At 41.6% G+C, this 22,299-nt stretch overlaps 1 protein-coding gene across 1 annotated transcript in view; it reads right to left on the bottom strand.

Moving 5' to 3' along the window:
• mpped1 (metallophosphoesterase domain containing 1) overlaps positions 1-19,007 on the bottom strand; it is an 84,872-nt gene extending 65,865 nt beyond the window's left edge. The window contains exons 1-2 of the mRNA XM_085375887.1: positions 18,829-19,007; positions 14,800-14,981 (exon numbers count right to left, since the gene is read on the bottom strand). Of these exons, the coding sequence (XP_085232013.1) occupies positions 14,800-14,981; positions 18,829-19,007 (361 nt within the window). The remainder of the gene's footprint in view (positions 1-14,799; positions 14,982-18,828) is intronic.
• Positions 19,008-22,299: the final 3,292 nt, after the last annotated feature.

Below are 22,299 nucleotides of genomic sequence, written 5' to 3'. Positions count from 1 at the left end.
CCCAAAGCTCTTGCATGTACAGGGGGATTACTGCCCATTGTGTGTGCATTAGTGTATGTGTGTGTGTGTGTGTGTGTGTACTCTTATATGTGCGCTTGTGTGGATGCACAAACAAAATAAAAAGGAGACATTTCCTGCCTGCCAAGACAAAGTTAAATCCTATCTCTGTATGTGTGCGTGTTTGTGTGTGTATACTCCAGATATAAAAAAAAATAGTAGCCAAAATGTTCAGCCAAATAACTTAATACCAAAGTATGTGTGTCTAGAAATTCTGTGTGTGTGCTACTGCAGAAAATAGAGGCCAAATGTTTCCTGCCAAGCCAAAATGATTAAATCAATACCAGTGTGTGTGTGTGTCAGTATGAGTGAATGCATGTGTGTGAAAAGCAGTAACCAAAACTTTTTTCTAAAATTAAATTAAAGGAAAAGCAACAGATTATTACAGTTTCATTCTTAAGTTTGCACATGAGCCTTGTGTAGCTAAAACACCTTATATAAGTCTCATATTTTTTTTGTTGAATGTCATTGACTGGATGTGAGGTTACTATAGTGAGAACGTTTTTTCTGTGTTATTGTGTCATATTTTTTAATTGCCTCTTTTTGCATTTATAGGCTTTAAAACACGCATCTTTAAGGGAGGATATTTCACCTCATCTCTTTCTTCCTGGGAGCTAAAAATGCGCCTGTCTGCCACAACGTTAACACTAATGGCGTGATCTAAGAGATAAGATAGAACTTTATTAATCCCTAGGGTGGGTTCCTCTGGGAAATTCGACTTCCAAAAAAAGCACAGCAACGACCAAAGTTACAGTTACAGAACTGTTATATATATATATATATACACACACACACACACACACATATATAAATCTGCCCCAAAACAGGTCAGTATTTTTAATATTTGGCTCATCAATGAAGTACTAAGCATGGTAACAGAACAAGACAGTTAGCTAACAAGAAACAGCCACTCCAGTTTCCAAAGCTCGTACACGTCTAAGTTCATTAACTACTAAAGAATCCAGAGCAAGTCTGACTATCGTATCGTATCGTATCGGCGCACTTAAAACCCTTTAATTTTCTTAAAAATCAACAGCGCGCCTTATAATCCGGTGCGCCTCATGTAGGAATTCTGGTTGTGCTTACTGACCTCGAACCGATTTTATATGGTACAAGGCGCTCAAAAATCTGTCCAAAATGTTTTAGTACGACTTTGGTAAGCTACGAAGCCGCACTACCTACCTTAGACAGGAGCCTCGCGGAGTAATCTGGGTCCTAAACTCCGTCCGTTTCGGGTCCCAAAGTCAAACGAACACTGCAGCATCACTGAGAGTTACAAACTGTCTAAATTCTTTCATCTTTAATAAAATGATCAGCTGCTGTTTTACCAGGTGTAACAATTAAGTTTAACATCCAGGCATCCATGAAAACAGAATTTATTACATTTAACGGAGTTAGAAGTTAGCAGGAAGTTAGCTCGCTAGCTTCCACCTAAACATGATATTGCATGTTCTGACTGACAGATTTCTGAAAAAATTCAAACGTACAGCTCTGCTATCACTTCCAACATAAATGAAGACAGGAAACTAAACAGCAGTGACGTTTGTAGGGTTACTGAAGTTGGGCTAGCTGGTATATAATGATGTGCAAAACGATTGTTGTATATTAGCATAACATAAACACAGTGAAGCTGCAGGATGAACGCTAACTTTTTTTTCCACTCGATAAAAGTTAACGTGAGGGTTCCTGATGGTTAGAGACAAATGCAATCGCATGGCAGGATGCTGTAAACGGACCAAACTTCAGTCAGGAGAACAACTGAGATAATCCATCCACAATACGAGGTTAGTCATTCATATACTGCAACAACGAAATATATGGTACTTTGATTGATAGGTGTACAAACAACAGGACGCTGTAGCTACTGGGCTGAATTATAATATGATCTTTTTGTGGTACAGCTGTCTACTGCTAGCTAACCAAGCTTTCTAGCCTTAGCTGACAAATTCATCTGTGTCCCAACCACCCAAATATCACAAAATTACACTGTTAGGGTGCCAAAATTTGAACGTTGTAAAATTCATAACTAATGGGTGACATCAGAGTAGCTACATTCACACCTTTAATGCTGAGATTAGCCTACCTAAAGCTTTTATAAGTACTCTAGTGATCCAAGAGGAGACCACCTAAAAGCATCTGGTAATGATGGTTTAACACTACACTATTATAAATTATAAGTGGAGATAATATCATCTTATCAGTATCACGCCACAAAGCATATAGAGTATCAGGACTGAAAATGTCAGGGTGTGGTCCAATATAGTGGATGCCTCACAAGATACTAAGGAAAGAAGGACAGTATGTCAGTCACAAGTGGTTAGCTCACTGGTTATTGATTTGTGATTGACAAGGTTTTAATAAGCATATCCTAGTTTATCCTAATTTCTGACATTAATGGGAACCATAATTTATAAAACAGACACAATATTTTATATTCATTGTGGTTTACTGAGCCCCAGTGAACAAAGCTCACACCACAAAGCAGTTGAAGGCCATTTTCCTATGAATTTTATACAACCTGAGATCTTTTTAGAACAAGACGAATACAGGTTTTTAGATCAGGATACTGTGTCCATTATTAATATACAGTCTATGTTCTGCAAAAACCTGATCTGATAACTGCTGGGCTAAACATGTAACCATCATTCCTGTTTTCATTTTTCATAATAATATTCCCCCCCCCCCCCCGAGCTCAACAAACAACCTTTATTTATACAGGCTGCAGACGGGCTTGGGGTTTTTTTTAGCATGGGGAGGGTCTAGCCAGGACCCTTACTGGATAGTGGGTGGGAATCGAGCTTGCGACCCCCACTCAAAAAGTGTAAAAAGTTAAGTATTTTTGGAAATAGAGGGGACTGAAACCCACGCCATCAAAATGCCTGGAGCCTAAATCCAGCACCTTAGCCCACTCAGCCACAGCTCCATGAGCAGGCCAACAACAATAGCTCGTGTGATGGAGTTTTATATCTTTCTTGTATTGCTACTTTTAATAATGGTTTTGATATAATTAACTTCTCTGTCAGAATTAATTGAGGTAAAAAAAAGGCTTTATAATGCTGGGAGGTTTCTGTCAATGTTTTATTGAAAGCAGTAATCGGATAAGCACAAATTGGCAGATTGTGTTGGACTCTTGTACCATAAACGTAAAATATCTAATGTATGTGGTATCAGATACTGTCACTGTATTGTATATTGTATAAAAGTTACATCCCTCTGAAAGTAAAATAAAGTGGAAAAGCGTGAATAGACGATGTATTAAAGTTGTAATCGTAATACTACAAATCTCAGTTTTATTGTTCTGTTTTTATGGCTTGGTACCAGCATTTTGGGCGTTTGTGGTTCCTGTATAGATTTTTATTGGCCTTTTTGCACCATCTCTGATTGTCTTACTGCTCTTATTTCTTGGCGTATCTGCCATGGTTGTAGCAATGGAATTCTCTTAAAATTCCAAGGTGTAATCAACCAGGATTACACCTGCATACCAATCTCTGTCAATAGCCTGTGTGTTTATATATATATGTCTTCTTTATGTATAAATTATAGAGAGATAACAGCCAGACTGTGCAGTTTCAGCCAGCCTTTCTGTGTGTGTGCATAAACAGAATTCCAATAATTCAAAGGGAAGCTTCAGAGGCAACAGCAATGATGTTCAAAGACAGACAAGCTAAAGACTCAGCCTGGATCAGTTGTAATTACAGCGTCTGTGCGCGCACGCGTGTGCGTGTGTGTGTGTGTGTGTGCGTGTGTGTGTGTGTGTGTGTGTGTGTGTGTGTGCGATACGAGTCAGAGGAAACAAAGTAGTCAGTGACATAAAAGAAAGAAACAGGGAAGGTAAAGAGAGGTGAGTAAGGGACGAACATGCAACAAGGTAGAATTGGATGATGGCAGGAAGACTTCTGCCTTCCCACCTCAGCTTAAACTTAATACTCATTTCATTTAAATCACCGCCCACACTCTGCTGCATATCCCCACACACTCACAAACATGTACACACACAGTCGTACAAGCAGACGCAAAACAAAGACAGCCAGCAATTATGAGACGGCATACACAAACACCACCTACTGCGCCACGCATCCAAAACACACATTTTATCTGAGTACAGCAGCACCTCCTAACACTTCACAATGTCCTCGCTGAACATAATGCATTACACACACACACACACACATGAGCAAAGACACATAAAAGCAGCGACAAAGACGGATCCAGCGCATCATCAAGCGGCCTCGTAGGTGGTCTGTCTCTTCTCTTTCACTCTCCGACACTCCATCTCTGTCTCTTTCATCCTGTCTGCTCCGCTTCCATGTTCAGTGTTACAAAATTGCCTCCAGGATAATGTGGCTGAAGATTAAGCTGCAACTTTCAGAATAAGCAACGTGGGTTTTTCCGACGAATGCTGATGAATAAAACCACTGGCTACTCGCCATATGTCCCATATCTGTTTCGTTTTATTTCTACTGATGCCAAATTTAGCTGATGCTAAACAACATCACTTGTACACTGTGCTGTTGTACCTTTATTGTTCTCGTCAAAGCCGCTACATCATCAGACCACATCGACTAGCAGGGAATGCTCTGAAGGTAGTTCCAGGCCATTGTGCTTTAGTACCAAGGTTTATGTAACGTCATATTTAAACCTTGGATGAGAACACGAACTGTCCTTCTCTGATGAACAGCTTGTTAACACCAGGCCTATTTGAGTACTCTTACAATGGCGTGCTCAATCCCAACTGGTAGCGACCGGTGGCTGACACTCATGAGCCTGGCTCTGCTGGAGGTTTTTTCCACTGTCACTGTCAACTGTGAAGCACAACTCCCTGTTTTATAAAATGCTGCACAAAAAAGTGCACATTTTCTGTTTACTGAGTTCCCAAAGCAGTTCAACCAGACACACCCAGCCCTTCAGGTGTGGCAGTGTGACAGGACATGCCCAAAACACATCATTTAGGAGACATCCTGGTGCCATGCCCGAACCATCAGCATCCATTTAGAGCAGTGTTTCAAGACCACTGAGCCGCGGCACATAGATGTGCCGTGAGAAATGATCAGGTGTGCCGTGGAAGATCCTCTGGTTCCACCTGATTAGTACGCTAAGTGACCGACATGAGTATCGGGCAGATCAATTACATTCTCTTCCACTAGTGGGTAGTACAACTAACTGCTCTAATTAAATGGGTTGCCAACTGCCAATAAAACAGAAGAAGACGAAAAAGAAATGACATAATTGGCATGCAGTGTGTAATAGCAATGGATCAATATTTGAAAGCAGTCAGTCTGACCTGGTCCTGGAGAAAACTCCAAGCCAGATGAAGGCCCTAGCATGAGTAGTGGTCACAAGAACGCAAAAGAGGTATACTGGGGACAAACCAAGCCAATTCTGCTATACAGGGTACGCAGGAAAAATGATCAATGTGCTTTTCGTGACATTTTTGTTTAGTGGTGTGCCGTGTGATTTTTCTAATGTGAAATATGTGCTGTGGCCCCAAAAGGTTGGAAAACACTGATTTAGAGCATATGAGACCATAGCCATGCAAACACGTCTAGAGGCTGTATCTAGCCAAGGCTTTGCTTCGAGCTAAACATCACCATCTACAGTCGGTGAAAATCCAGATCGATGATGTTACAGATTTAACCCTGTAACAGTTGGTTTGCTGTCGGCTTGACAGAGAGGACTAATGACAGATTTAGCAACAGTTTGCATACGACGAATTACAAACACTGATAAAAAACAGTGAAAGGGAAAAAGAGAATTAGGAAATGATGAGAAAGACTTCCATCATTTCATGAGAAATATCCACCGAGGGTTTACTATCTGAACTCGAAGAGGGAAAAAAGAAACTTATTTGAAAGAAAAAGATGCGCATTCTACTGCATCTTCTTCCCTCCCTGATATAAAAGCAGCGAGGGACAGATGGGAAAAGGTTTGCCTAAATTTACAGTCACGTGAAATTCTGTTGAGTTTCTCAATAAGAGTGTCAAACCTCCTCATTATGATCTCCTCCAGCAGCACTCACTGCTGAGTAAACACACGTAGAAAAAGAGGTGAAAAAAAGACAAAGGAAAGGTGAGAAATGTGGCAAAATAAGGATTGAATGAACAGTGAAGGAAGAGAGAAGAGCAGACCAGAAAAAGGCAGCAGCTATGAAAGTTTAATAACCTCGCTGTTAGAGAGCTAAAGAGAGAAAGCTAAGAGACGAACGAGGGCAGCAGAGGCGGTAAAGAAGAGATCCAGCGGGGAGGTGAAAGGGTTGAGGAGTTCAACACCTGACAAAGGTTGGAGATGAAGGGGCATAAAAATAAAACACACCCAGGCAAGCAGAGGCAGGTGCAGAGCAGCAGACACCCTCTCGCTCTGCCAGGCAAATAAAACACACACACTTGCATTTAAAGTGCCGACACGGCAATCGCATCATGGTCGTCGCTTATCTATTATTCAGCAGTAAAGGGGAACAGATAGAGCAGGCGCTAAATTAAGAGCTGTAACAAAGATGCTAAAGGCTGTGGACCTCGCAATCTGGAGTCAGAGAGGGGGGGGCACAAATCCAGCGCTCCTGAGGCAGCAGCAGGATGAAGACTTGGGTTATTTCTCTTTGTACAGTCTAATAAGAGTAAAGATACATTTTTAAAGAAGCACTACCTAAAAATGCATCTAATAAAAAAAGCCGATAACATCTCACAGAGGAGGTGTGTCCTTCACTGTGTTATTGCCCATCTCTGCAGGTCCTTCCAGTCATGAAGGACTTTCATCCCAGTTTGTTTGTTTTTGTTCCCACCGACCCTCCTTTTCAGTCCAACCACAGATGGAGGCAAAGACGTGGCCGGTGAGATGTTGAATGGTAACATTGAAGCAAATGGTTATCACATCTCCTCTTTGCACATCATCATCTGAGCTTCACTGTCTTGTATCTGCACGAGGGCGTGTCAGACCTCATTTATAAAGCACAAACAAAGTTTGCTTCACCTTAGTCTCAGCAGGTGGCTGTCTCATCTGCTCTATGCTGCTTCACCATGAAGCATAAACAGGTGAACTGTAGAAAAGCTTGCTGGCTGCCTGTTCCTGCTCCTTCAGCCTGATGCAAGAGTCTGTGATTAGGAAACTTCTTTACCGCACTTTATATTTAGCACTTCTGAAATGCTCCTGCTGTTTTTGAAGCGGCACTGCTACCTCTGTCCCGTGCATTTCAAGGGTTATTGTGGTGAACAGCTGTGGTATCAACGAGCTAATAAAACAAGCTGATATATTCATATATATGAACACAGACAAAGCAGCGATATAACGGGATGAAAAATGCACTGATGGCTAAATAGTGGCGTGAAACAAAATTTTTAAAAAAAACAATTACATTAAAAACATTAATGATATCAGAGCATTAGCAGCACAGTAATTTGAAGAATACCAGAAGCCATGTGCTCAACTTAATGAAATGAATAAATTTAACAGGCTGTAATGTAGTCCCAGGTTACAAAAGACCCGAGGTGTGCGTAAAAGGTGGAATGAGTACGAACTGATTAATGTTTTGTTTTTTTTTTTACCTCAGACGAATTTTAAAAAGAGGACATTTCATAATTTTTTATGCAACCTGCATATGTGTAGAACTATTAAAGCGCTGTGAGTCAACTGGACGGTGTTTTGCTACGGTGAATCTGAAGGAAGTGTAAGAGAGTCACTGATGTCAATCAGGAAAAAGCAGACAGAAGGAAAGAAAGAGTGAGAACAAAGCCTTTAAGAATTAAAGCTGCTCCTCTCTTGACCCAGAGTCGACACCAAAGCAAGAGGAGATCCATATTTAAACACTCGACACTCACTGCAGTACATTCCCGCTCTGCTCTGCCAGATCCCGTTATCACATGGCATGAATAAAAATGCCACTCAAGCCTACAGCGAGGGCAGCGCACACAAACAAACACGCAAACACTTAGGGTTGCCTCAGCTTACGAAATCCACGTGGATCGTTGCTACGGCGCGCGTGTTCGCAGGCACGGCTTAGCGCTGAAAGCCTGATCAAAGAGACCATTATTGGAGACAATTGGACTGAAGTGCGCTGCTCACAAGCTCCAGGTCTGCCTCTCACCCTCTCTAACCTTTTTTTTTACTTTCCCCAATTTATTCACTCGCTCCTCTCACCTGTTCCTTGCAAACATCTCCGCCCACAGCAGTCCAGTTGAAAAGCTGCCCAATGTGGCTTTTCAGCTCCACTTAAACGTGTCCTTTTTTATTAATCAGTGCTCTTCAGCATGCACATTGTGCTTGCATAAAAAACAGAGTGACCAATAGTTGTGCATTCATTTTGTCAGGAGAATTTTAGTTCATGGTAAATGGACTGACTCTTATTTAGCGCTCAGTGTGATGTTTGCACAGGATTTAACATTAAAAGTATATGTATATGTAGTTATGTCAGTTAGGAACAGCATCATTAGTCATTCAGCACCAGGTGCATGAGCAGACGAGGCCATGGGGTAACTTTACTGAACTGTACTCGAGTACATGTAAAGTAAAGTAAGTCTGTTGGACTTGGACCCACTTTTTTTTTTATTAATGTTGGTGCCTCAACCGCTAATCATCCTTTAGGCAAATATTTGACATTGTATATGCTACTATATATATGTACTATTTATAAATATAAATTCCTGGATATTATAGATGAAGACAATATATTATAGACATAGATGCTATAGAATGATAAATTATTAAACTCATCATCAGCTGAAACACTGATCCACACATTACTAAAGCAATAGTTATGATCCAGTAAAGAGTTCTGGTTCTGGGCCACATCCAGCCCAGTCTGTGAGCAGCATCAGAGTTTGGCTCACAGTTTGTTCCAGTTTTGGAGAAATCACAACTTCGCTGTATTTATTTAGCAGACTTTTGAAGACTTTTATTTATTTTTAAAATGTACGTATGTACGTACATGTGCGCTAATGATGTTAAAACAGACATTTATAAGAGATGATGTGAGTCTTACAAAAAGCAACACTGATGCAGAATGTAGAGCTTGTACAATACATGAACTCAAAGTGTTTATTTAGTGAAGTCAGAGGTAAAGCTGTGGGCTTTTGTGGAGAGCAGATTACTCTGTTCAAGGGTTACAATTTGAATTTGCAGAGAAATGTGAAGATCTGACTGAGGCAGGCCAGAATATTTGCTGCAAAAGCAACAATGACTTTGCTCAAGCGTTGCACATCCTGTGATGGATGTGGGCACAGTACCAAAGAGTGTTTGGTGGCTTCTGCTACACTAATAAGCCCTGAGAAATATAAATGAATAAATCAAGACATAAATAAATAAAGGTAAATGAGATGAAGCATTAGATCCTTTATATACTGACTGACAGGATGGATCACCACGACAATAAAAGTGTGGCATCAGGTCCATGAGCTGCGAGTTTACCAAAGTAAGGCAGTATCCCTCTGGGGAGACACATGGGCACTTTGCTCTGCTCCCTATTATTTTTAAACCTCCGCGTTCTCCTTCCCTGTCATCCCCTTACCTTCCCACCACTTTCCCTGCATGAATTTCCTCTCCTCTCCTCTCCTGCAACATTTGCCATCTCTGAGAAAGCCTTGAATGGCTGCCAGCGGCCCCAAGAGCCAACTGACTTCCTGCTAAAAATAAGAGCTGAGAAAAATAAGAGCTGGAGAGAAAGGAGTGGAACCAGAAAGGGAGGTAAGGAGGATAGAGAAGGGGGAAGAGGGAAAGGAACAAGACAAATAATGGGGGAGAAAAAAGCAAAGATTGATAGGAGAGGAAAAGATGAAAGAGCAGAAAGTTTGGGAGCAGATGGTAACACCTGACACTCAAGTTTGTACAGACACTCTTTCCAAATCAATACGCTAAACCTGATCTCCCAACAAATCTGTTCAGCACACACTAAACAGCAGGAGTTACATGATGAACAGGAGGGAATGAAAAGGACAGAAAGAATAGGAATAGCCACATTATAAATATTTATATCAGCAGTGGAGAGAAGGTGGCGGGGTTGCAGAGGAGAAGGAAATAATGGGAGAGCGGAGCAGGAAGGGATGGAGAGAGGAAAGACTGACTTCAGAGGCAGCAGCAGGCGCATTTGGCTCAGTTTATCTTTTCTTTCCCGTCTCTTACGTCGCCTCTCTCACCGCTGGAGTGCAGGCTAGCGGATTTACATCTCGCGCTCCCCACAGCTCCCGTGTGTGTGAGCGAGGAAGGAGGCGAAGGACAACAAGTTCTCCCCTTATCTCCCTCTACTGTCTGCTTCCCTCCTTCAGACAGCTTTACACGCACCCGCCATCAGGCACGCACCTTTTCCTGGCGTGATTTTCACCGGGGAAAGGTGTCGATGACGACGATGAAGGCAGCGATAGCAGGAACTGTTCTGCCTTTTCTGTAGATTCGAACACTGAACTTTTTTTTTCCGCTGTTGCTCAGCTTCGTGCGAGGTTACTTCTTCCTGTTTCAACAGATTTCACGTGGCGATGATAAGACTTACACGCGCTCCTTAGTCAGTACAGAGATAAGAAGCTTCCAGCAGAGCAAAAGTCAAAGAAAACAAGTCTGAATTCTCTAAAGGCTCCTTTACTTTCTTCTTAACAAAGGGTGTAAGAATATAAGGACGCACGGCAGGAATTTCTTTGCCAACTAAACTTAACTTTCATGAGTATTTGATTTACATGGCGCTGACAAAGCATAAAACGTTAATAAATAATAAAGTTAATTATTATTAATAAATAATTTACAGATTATTGTTGATAAATAAGTTCTAAGCCATTAAAAACAACAGGTTTGGGGAACTTAACAGATTAACACCAATGATGGCAGAGCCGCCTTTGAAGGAGCTGGTCTGACATCAGCACCAACCTGAGACTTCGCTCACTGCTCGGACGCTTGGGTCCATGGAGGGGAATAAGAGCAGCTGCAGTTAGAAGATCACTCACTCTGCCGTCGGCACTAAACCTCCTGTTTTTTCACAACAACTTTTATAGACTTTCATAATACGGATGCTTTAATCGTGATCTGTAAATGATCACTAAGTCATTTGAAACCACTACAAAACAATATGAAGCTCTTTACGTGGCTGAGCGTCCGTTCTGCTGCAGTTTGTATCTGCTGCACCTACAGCAGCAACAGACAAGAAGAAGGTTGAAAAGTTGGTTTAGAGTCAAAAACCCGTCAGGAACAAAACACCTACTCCAACAACTCCATTAACAGACAGGAAGGAGAGAAATATAAACAAGAGTCACTAATTATTAATAAACGTTGTTTATGTAATATTAAGGGAACATGGTACGTAGAGGTGGGAATCACCATACATCCCACGATATGATATTATTGCAATTTTCTTAAATATTTTGCGATATTCAGATTCTGTACATAAAGGTAAACTTTATCAATATTCATTTTATCTAATATCAAAGTCTCGCACTCAGTCTTTCTCTCATTTCAGTTTTATTGTTGACAAACTGAATGGTTTGTATTACAGTCTAGTCCCACTGAACTGAATGCAACCATCTGGTACAATTATAACTATTCTGAACTATGCAATATGAAAACTATGCAGCCCCTTCAGCAACTGAAGGATTTGAAAGTAAATTAAAACAAAATATAATTTTACATTAAATAAAAAAGTTTTAAACTTAATTAAAATAAAACGTGTCTTAAATTAAAATAAGTAAACTGTCATGTTTATTGCTGCCAAAAAAAGTTAAACACATTTGGACAGTGAAGGAATGTCAGGATTGTTGCTCAGAAAAAGGATCAACGTGCTCTGAAGTCAGAGCACAGAAACCTTTTTTGTAACAAAATGTCGATTTCTGCCGTCCCTGTATCGATACATTATTAGCAAACAAAATATCACGATACTACACAGTATCGATTTTTTCCCCCACCCCTAATGGTACGTTACAGGCTGCACTAAAGAGTGAGAGAGTGAAAACAAATTTCAGGCAGCTCAAATTTGTTGTGTGTGAGGATATGTTTCAGTAATGTTTAATAAAAACAACCTTTTGATAGAAAACAACATTATTTGTATTTGTTTTGAGATGGCAGGCTGACAGGACTCCACACACAGACAAGCCAGTGTCCTCCTAACACTGGTACCAAGCCTGCAGAAATGGGGAGAGTTGTGTCAGGAATGTGGCATAAAGTCTTTACCCAATCAAACATGCAGATTATCAAGAATGAGATTTCCGTATCAGATCGGTTGGTTAACAACGACCGCCTCTGGTGCCGTCGTTCAACAGGATGCCGGTGGAAACTGTGCTGCTGTTGGCCAAAGACAAAGGAAGAGGAACGTGTGTTCTGACGCAGATAAAGAGAAGGAAAGGCTGCAGTGTGGAGGTGCAAGTAAAGGCCTATGACTGGTGAAGGGAGAGAGCTGGCTGATATGATGGAGAGAATGAGCACATATAAGTTGTGAAGGCAAAGAGAGGATCAGACAGGATCATGAATTTGAAGCTGGAGGCTGAAGAGGTGAATGTTGTTGGTGTTTATCCCCCACAGGCTGGACGTTAGTTAGAAAAGAAAGAGGAATTCTTTAAAGTGTCCCCAGGAGAGAGAGAGTGGTGGGTGGAGCAGACTTCATTGGACAACAGAAGAGACGAGGAAGTGTTGGGTAGGTATGGTGCCGACAAGAAAAATGGAAGATCGTTGGGTTGGCTCTGGAAGTCGAGGAGAGTAAGTAAATAAAGGGTGAGGCAAAGATTACATGTTGGGAGTTGTGGAAGAATGTCTCAGAGAGTACAGGGAGGAGTCGAGAAAGGCTTCGGGTGGTAAGAACAGCTGAAGTGGTGAGGGAAGCTGCCAGAAGGTGTTTGGTGTATCCTCTGGAAAGACAACAAAGGACAAACCGTAGGCTTGTTCTTATACTTTACCGCAGCACTCAAAGCACTTCATGCAACATGCCTCATTCACACCCATTCATACAAGCTCTTCTGTTCTATACCGAAGTGCATTGTCTCTAACATTCAGGCTCTGAACACACCAGAGAGCAGCTTGGAGTTCAGTATATCCTGAGGATACTTTAGCATGCAGTCAAGTGGAGCCTCCAGGGACTGAGCCACTAACCTTCCAATTAATAGAGGACTTGCTCCTGAGCTACAAACACTGAGATTTGGTTGTGGAATTAGGAAGTACCGAAAAGTATCCAAAAGAAGACAGATCAGCGGAAAAAAGGCAGTATAGGCAGACCTGTCATCCCAGACAGGTCACCTGGTAACGTCTAGGAGAGAAGGCAGTAAAGAAGAGATAAAACAATCTTGAAAGATCTTGAAGAGAGTAGGGAAGCCTTAGGAATGGTGAACAAGAGTATTGTACCAATTTGTTTAAAAAGTGCAGACTGTAGTAAATATAGAGCGATGAGACCGATGAGCCATAGAAGTTATGGTGAAGAGTTGTAGAATGTAGGTTAAGGACAGAGCTGACAATCAGGGAGCAGCAGTATGCTGTCAGGCTGAGTATGAGCACTACAGATGCAACGTTTGGTTGAGAAGCATAGAAAAGGAGTTTGAGTTTGTCCATGTGGATCTACAGATTACAGAGTGACACAGAGTGTCAGGAGTGACAGGGAAGGTTCTGCAGGCATTACATCAGGAATCTGAGCCCCTTCTTATTTGCTGACAGATGAGACCAGGCTGGAGTTACCGTGGATGTTTTGAGTCGACATTGTGAGAGTAGGGAGAAAGTGGAGGAGAGCTGGAAGAGGAAGGAAAGTGAGACTGAGGAGGACAGGCGATGCTGCATGGAGTAGAGGTAGTGAAGGTAGATGAGTTTAAATACCAGGGGTCAACAGCCCAAAGCAACAGGCAATGCACAAGTGAAGAAGAGGGTGCAGTGGAGTGGGTGGAGATGAGCGTCAAGAGTGATTTGTGACAGAAGGATAGCAAGAAGAGTGAAAGGAAAGGGATGGCAGCGCAAAGAATGGATCTATGTGGATCCCATGTGTGAAAAGCTGGTGTGCAGTACGAGGGGATGTTATACTGTTTGGGGTGACCCATCGAGATTCGTTAAGTTAAACAGTATCAGTTATTAAGTTGTATCAGGTCGTTGCTGCGTAATAACATTTTGAGTAAAATGTGGAATATTAAAGGTTGATTCAGGTTCCTGTTTTCTGTGCTGTTGGAGAAACTGTGAAAGAACCAGGCTGGTTCGAAGGGTACGTTCAAACTGTCTGTGCAACCTCTGTAAGAAACGAGAGGAGTGTAACACAAACCAGACTCACTTTGTGCCACATCGCACTATATTGTGGGTTTTGCATGTTTGCCACAAATCACATGTGGGATTCTTTTATATTACAGCGATCAGTTTCCCAAAGCACAGCATACGTTTTAGTTTAATGGTTGTTTTCAGTACAGTCTAAAACTGGCTCAAAGACACTTCATGTTCAGCGCATTGAACGCTCACTTTACTTTATACTTTTACCAAAGTTTTTGTTTTTGGCTTCCTGTTTTCTTGTGACATGTCCGAGAAACTCGAGGTTTTTTATAAGCTGACTCAAATCACTAATCTTTAAATTCAACAAAAAGAAACTCAAATCTATGCAGAAAGGATGCAAACTGCTTTAAAAATGTGTGCGGGAAAATGGTCAGCAATATTAGGGAAGTTTCTGACTTTGAGTTAATGCTCCAAAAACAAGTGGAAGCTGTTTTTAAAAAGAGAGTTTCATGCATCAGCATTAAAATACTCTCTGAGAACTTTTTAGTTCTTCTTGATTAGGATCAAGATCACAAGGGGGTCACGGAAGACAGCTAAACACATAGAACTGCTAACCTAGCCAGTCGTTGAACTTCTTGACCTCGGAGGGCAGTCCCAGTTCGGTGAAGTCTCCAGCATGGATGAACACATCCCCGTACGGCATCTGGATGGCATCAGTGCGGGAGTGTGTGTCCGAGATGCACACAAAGCGTGTGTAGCCCGGTGGCTTTGGAGTGTCGTGAGGCATTGGGTCAACCCTGAGACAAGAAAAGGAACAGAGGACAAGAAAGCAGGGAGTGAGGATGCGAAACGGGGCCACTGCAGCTTTTGCTGTACTGAAACAATACAGCAGAAGGGACAACAATGCTATACGTAAAGTCTCTGTGGTAAGAGGCTGACAATGAAAAAAGTTAGAATTAGTATCCAACAGAAAATCATCCCCACAGACTGAGGCAGATGGGGAAACAAGAGACAGCACAAAGGAGGAGGGAGAGGCCACAATAAAAGCACGGTACGCACAGAAGCAGAAAAAGAAATGTGCAGAGATAGAAAAAGAATAAAGCACAAATATAGAAAAGAGCAGAGTCCTGTGGGATTTCCAGTGAGTGTGCAGATCCATGGGGTCTCTGGGGGGGAGAAGGAGAGCTGGTGAATAACCATGGCCCACTTAAGTGAGCTTTCCTCCAGGTACCTTAACACCCAGCCCTACTTCCTCCTCCTCCTCCACCCATACCACTAGAGACAGAAAAAGATGAGGCGACGAGGGAAGCAGATACACATGCACATAAGACAACCAGCAAGAAATGAGTCACGAAGTAATAAAATACAAAAGAGGGTTCATAGAAAATATAGCACAACTGATGGGACTGAAATGTAAGATGATGTAAAGTGACTGAGCTCCACAGGATCTCTTCTTCACATGACTGTTCGAAAGACTCTGTGATTTTATATAATAGCCTAAAGTTGAACTAAAGCTCAGAAATAGACTGAGTGACTTAATTGCACAAGCTGCCACAGCTAGAAATTGAACAAGCAGAATTGAGGTCAGTTATAGTCATGCTATAAATAGCCTGATCTAAGGTAGCTAAAGGGGGGTATTAGAGTGTTAATGTGCTGGTTTGACAACATGCTGGGAGGAGGAACCCTTGGACTGAGCAGTTTCTGTCGTATTGTAGCCCTGTTTATAGAACAATGTCTGGATATGCATCAGAAGTTAGTGAGGGGGGTTTTTGCCTGTGCAGCTACGCAGAAACACCCAGGTCGGCAGGCCGCAGCTTTATTGATATATACTGAAATACCCGTCATTAAAACTACAAGAGAGGCTGTCAAAGGTTTATGGGAGGAAGAGAGAGACAAAACACACACATTACATAAAGCTTGAATGAGCATGTCACTGAAATAAGTATTTGATCCCCAAGGAAAATGTGATTTGGTACATGATGGAGAAATCACTAGATTTGCATACATTTCAGGAGGGACTCCAAACTTTCCAAGCCCTTTAGGTTTCTTAGATGTTGCTTTACAACTCAAAGACGCAGCTCCTTCCACAGATTTTCTGTTGGACTGAAGTCTGGAGACTGGCTAGACCAGTAGACCTTAAGAGCCATCCACGACCCACCTTCAGTGTTCTGGCTGAGGGAAGGTTCTCGGCCCCTAAATGCAGTGAAGTCATCCTGTACCCTAATACATATGCCTACCCCCATGTTTGACTGCAGAGAAGGTGTTTGGGTCATGCTCACGTCTCTTCCTCCAAGCAAGGTGGGCTGAGTTGATGCAAAAGAGGAAGATTTTGGTTTGATCGAATCACCCCACCCCCTTTAGTTGCTTCTATAAGTAATATATTAGAGTTTTAGATGTGACGTTTCAAATCATTTTTAGCCTTGATTTGCCGTTTAATAATGTCAGCTTTTGACATTACTATATAATACTTGATCTGTGTGGTCAAAAAGTAACTGCTATTGTCTTTGAAGCCCCAATGTTAAAAAACAAGAAACCATATCTTGACATTTATAAGCTACATACTCAAGAGTGCCATTTATTGCCACTTACTGCTGCATCTTGAAACAGTGGAAATCACACCTGAATGAAAACTACCATTAAATATAAACAAGGGGAGAAAAAGGGATTCAGAGCTTCAGATTTCACAAGAGCCCCACAGAAACATCCTACATATGTTCAAAACCTGATCACTGACAATTCCTTACAAAGGCGCGATCTGAAGCTTCTTATTTACTTGGTTGGATTTGCAGTTACGCAGCTGTCTGCAACATCCTGCGGTTTGATGCTCTTGTTATGAAAGAAGTGTTCGGTGCACGGCTTGTTAGCTTTAGGAGATTACTTCTAACCTGACCGTGATTCACAACGTAGAACATGTTACAGAGTCTACTCATTTATTGAACAGCTTTAATGATGTAATTTAATACTATAATTAAATGGCACCGCTGGCCAGATATTGAAGTGTAGCAGAAATTCAATTCAGTCTTATTAAAACATTCATATCTTTATGCTTTACTGGATCATCTGTGTCTGAAGACAAAATATGAGTATGAATTATGTGTTTATATTTTGAACTTTTTTAGTTGAAGTTCATAATTAATGTTATTCATATAAATAATCAGCAGTACTGACAGAGACTCCAAATTGCTTTACATTTTAGGGAGAAGGATAAAAAGTGAGCTTATTGTAGAATAAGTTCACATATGCATGGTTTGTTTTTCATGAAGTTATAAATGCATATCATCCTTTTTGGATTCAAAGTAGAAAACTAGCCTACAATCTACAAAGAGACAATCTGGAACTATGTTATAAAAGCCTCCCAGTACAGGCCAATGGGATTTCGTCTCACAGATGACATGACTCTTCTGGCTCCGTGGCTGCTGCCATGTTGATTTTTTGGAGCCAGAAGTGACAATATACTGACTACGTGGTTGAGTGCAACCATCTCAGCCTTGCAAGCGTGGTTATCAAGCTACACTCACTATGCACAGTCACAAAAGCATGCTGATCAATGCTAAGCTACAGACTGATAAAATCCTCAGATTTCACTAACTAAATATCCTTGGATGGGCTGTAGCGACACAGTGGGTGATATCATGTGTCAGATAATAACAATAATAACTTTGAGCAAGCCACAAGTGGCCATTAGAGGAGCTGCAACACCTGCGCTGTTTTTGGCATTTCTGCACTGCAGCCTCGCAGGTTGCTGGTTGATCAGTACTAGCTTAGCATAAACTACAAAGACCCTTTGTGGCAGGAATGACTGACTTCCAGTCTGCGTCTGCACAGACTCACATTACATATAAAGTGAACACTTGGAAGGCTTTTATTTTTTGCAAAATATTGCGTAATGTAAATAATTTATTTAAACTTTAAATATTGAATTTTATTTTACATTTTAAATAAATAAAATTATTACATTATGTAAAATTCCAGTAACTATTTCTTGCATGTTATTTTAGAGCCTGAACTATAAAACAATTGCAAGAAAATTCAAAAGTAATTTTTTGCAATTTATTCCTTAAAAATGTATTGTGCAATTTATTTTCAGTTTTTCGAGGGAAAAAAGCAAAATAAATCACTCTGCTGATGTGGAAGTCTCAAGTTGGCATTACAACAAATAGCTGTAGCCATGGCAACAGATGAAGAAGCTTCATAAATGCAAAGAAAGGAATGTTATTAATTTACATGCATCGTTCCAGGAGCACACGAGATGCAAACGGTCAAAACAGTTTAAAGATGTAGATTAAAAATCAGTGTCAGGTATCTGAGCAACGGCAGACAGTTTGTATTTATTTGACATTAATCATTTCAAAAGTATTAATACATTATCATTATTATTATTATTAACCCTATTATTAGTCTCCTGAAAACCTAACAAACAGAGCTCAGTCCAGACATATACTTTATGTGGCAACTGCTGCTGATCAAGAAGTAGCTGCAACACTCAGAACTATAAATCATTATCTCTACATTTCTGTTATACAGTGTGTTAGTGCAATTTAAAAGATAACCAAACAAAGATATCAACAAATGTTTATGAGCTCCAACTCTCAATGACAGCAGGATGCTCCATGATTACCAGCAGCTACATTTCCATCTACTCACATGTGAACGTGAGGCGGCTGGAAGCGTCCCTGGTTGATATTGTAGAAGGTGAAAGCCTGAGTGGGGTTGGTGCTGTACTCATCCACCTCCACAGCAGTCCTGTTGCCTCGCTGTGAATGTGACTGAGCCTGCGACTGCTGCCGCCTTGCGGCCATGATCTCTGACAGGGTGAAGGCCATGGTGCTAGGGACCAAAGCAAATGGAGGAGTGCAAAGTTGTAGCTGCTGGTTGTTTTTGCTTTAGGGCAGTGGGTGGATTGTCCCTGCCTTATGAGAGGCTGCTGGGAAATGTCCTGACGAGTTCAAACCCTTGGTGCACACACAGTCCCAGTGACCTGAGGAGACAGCATCACATTCTTCTTCTGCACCTGCAAAGAATGCAAAAGAGCAGAGCTGCAATTTGGCGTATGACGTATTTGCAGGAGAACCCTTATTTGAATAACTGAAAAAAGAATCATTGCAGTTATCAAATATTTAAACAAAATGTGCCGTGGAACATTAGCACAGCAGCAAACAAGTGTTTGCTATCCAAGGATACTGTGGAATAATGGCACAGTTAGCAGTGACACTGCCTCTTTGTGTCTGTGGGGTCCCAAAAAACTCTCCATGACTAAAGCAGGTGGTGGAACAGGAGTTGGACCTACTGATTTAGACTAGGTTTAAATCACAACGGACCGTTTAATGGGCACAGTGAACAGTACCTGAGCTCAGGCGATCGTGGCTCAAGAGTTGGGAGTTCGCCTTGTAATCGGAAGGTTGCCGGTTCGAGCCCCGGCTTGGACAGTCTCGGTCGTTGTGTCCTTGGGCAAGACACTTCACCCGTTGCCTACTGGTGGTGGTCAGAGGGCCCGGTGGCGCCAGTGTCCGGCAGCCTCGCCTCTGTCAGTGCGCCCCAGGGTGGCTGTGGCTACAATGTAGCTTGCCATCACCAGTGTGTGAATGTGTGTGTGAATGGGTGGATGACAGGTTGTGTAAAGCGCTTTGGGGTCCTTAGGGACTAGAAAAGCGCTATACAAATACAGGCCATTTACCATTTACATTCAGCTGGCCGGCTACACTGAACTTAACCCTCCTGCCATCCTTTAAAAAACTCACACCCATCACCCTAGGGACCATTCTCAGCCACGCCATAAAAAGACCATATATCCATATTTTATTCCACTTTAAATTAGCCAACCTTGTAAAACTACTTCTCCCTGAAATATTCATGTAAAGTTTTAATTATATTTTCGTTGTTTTAACCCTTCAAATCCCAGTGTTATTACATGAGCGCCCTGTGTTATAAGCCCCAAAAACCAAAAAACGAAACCAAATATTTCCACAAAAAACCAGTTGAAGTAATATGTGATTGTCATTATAAGTAGGCCTTTAGATGGACCAAAGATTGGCACCAACATACATTTTGACCTGCCATTATTTTTTTTGCATTTTTTTTGCAATTTAAAAATTAAAACTTCAAGGCCCTGAGTCTTCATTGACATCCAAGAAAAGAAGAAAAAATAAAATCATATGATGATAATTTGGGGTTGAAAAATAGCGTTTATAATGGAAGTCAATGGGCAGAAAATGGTCCCCAGGGTGATGGGTGTGGGGATTTCTGCTGCTCAGCCATTTTAGGCTGATTTAAGGAATTCACACTGGAATATTAACATTGACAGGTAAAAACTATCCTGTGGCAAGTTTGGTTATATTCCACTGAACACAGTGGAAATGGCAGCCATTTAACACATAGCAGTGGCACAAAAAGGTCCCAAGAAGGCAGGAAGGTTAAATGGCTCAGAGCAACTGCTGTGTTATACACAATACTGGATACCAACTGCACCTCCTGGCAGGGATAACACTGTCACTAAATACAGACCTGTACTGTGTCTTATGAATATGATTTATTTTATTTTTTAATAGGGTAAAAATAATAACTATTAAAGTAAGATTGCAGTTACCTTAAAATAGACTAAATCACAGTTACACTACAACCATGGATGATAAAAAGCACAATTCTGACACGAGGCACGCACAAACATCACAACAGTGTCTACATGTAAAGGTTTAAGTATATCTGTTAGCCTAGGTTATAAAGAACGAACTGAATTACCCAGTTCAGTGAGAAGCTAAATGACAAACGTGTGTTTGGGCACAAATGTGTGTTCTAAATTAAATTAAAAATGCTCTTTAGGTTTTTCGTGTGCTACATTGTTCTTTTCATTCGAGTTTTTCTTTTCAACAATGAAGTGAACTGATCATTTCCTTTCACTGCCCATCCCTGACGTGTGAGACCTCCCTGTGTGTGTCGCCCATTAAAGCTCAGATTTAACTCTGCAGCTCATTTTTCAGAGGCTCTGACGACTGCTGGGAGAGCGCAGAGCCGCTGAGAGGTGCTGAGATGACGGAGACGCTGGAAGACGGAGGTGATAATTTGGGGACAGGCTGCTTTGGCAGAGTCCGTCTGGACTGCCGCACGATGTCGGCGTGCCATCTCGATTCCTCATTCGCTGACGCGACAGATACACACTTCACACCCCGGTTGTTTGTCACGGGCAAATCCCAGCATGGTGGTCGGTGGATGTGTTTCAGGAGTGTGTGCAGCACATGTGCGCATTCGCAGGTTGATGTGTATGAAGGCCTGCGCATGCATATTTTAATGTGCTTCTGTTGTTATAAATGTGACAGTGACAATCCCTCACACTGCTAGTGTCAGACAGGAATGTATTAGCAGATGCTGAGACTGTAACACACTGGGCTCAGACGCAGCTGTCGAAATCACGTAGTCGACGACTGAATATACAGCTAACATCAGCCTGTGCTCGCCCTCCGCCCTTATTTTACTCGTTTTCGATTCTGTCTAAAGAAAAGGGTTTAATCCATTGCTAATAAATAATAAATAAATAATATGATCGATCGATTAAGGGATTTAAGCAACCCGTGGTGATCTAGGTGAACTCTTGCAGTTGTGAAAATAACTGCATTTCCTAAATCTTTCCAGAAAGACGGATCAGGATTTATTTCACTGCTAAGCACTACGTGGTGGAGAGTAAATATTAACACAAGTTGTGATTTATTTGTGACCAAATCAAATAATTTTGGTGTCGAAATCTAACCAAACAGAGGCTGAGTGTTATAAGTCACAGGATACAGGCCTGGATTGGATTTCTCTGCCAAAGGTCAACTATGATGCTCTTATACCACGTCACCTCCTCTAAAGATCTCTTACGACCTGATGGGGGCGCTACACCAGCTAGTCTGCAGCCAAATACAGCATATTGATTCCACATGTTGCGTTGAGCCCTGAACTGAACAGCGACATAATTCTCCAGCTTGAGCAGATTGACAGGTTACAGCTCTTTAATACAAAGTGTGCATGACTTCCAAGTGAGTCCATGTAAGAATATTGCAGGTAAGCAGGTGTCATGTGTGTTTTCTCTGCATTTTCTACACAGGCTGCACCTCATCCAAGCCGAGGGACTACTTCCAGTGC

This window comes from Diplotaxodon limnothrissa, linkage group LG17 (genome assembly GCF_057381915.1).
Source record: "Diplotaxodon limnothrissa isolate DT_005_m linkage group LG17, D_limnothrissa_male_GT1.1, whole genome shotgun sequence".
NCBI classification, from domain to species: Eukaryota; Metazoa; Chordata; class Actinopteri; order Cichliformes; family Cichlidae; genus Diplotaxodon; species Diplotaxodon limnothrissa.
The sequence above is the reverse complement of the archived record's forward strand: the minus strand, read 5'-3'. Positions and strand labels throughout refer to the sequence as shown.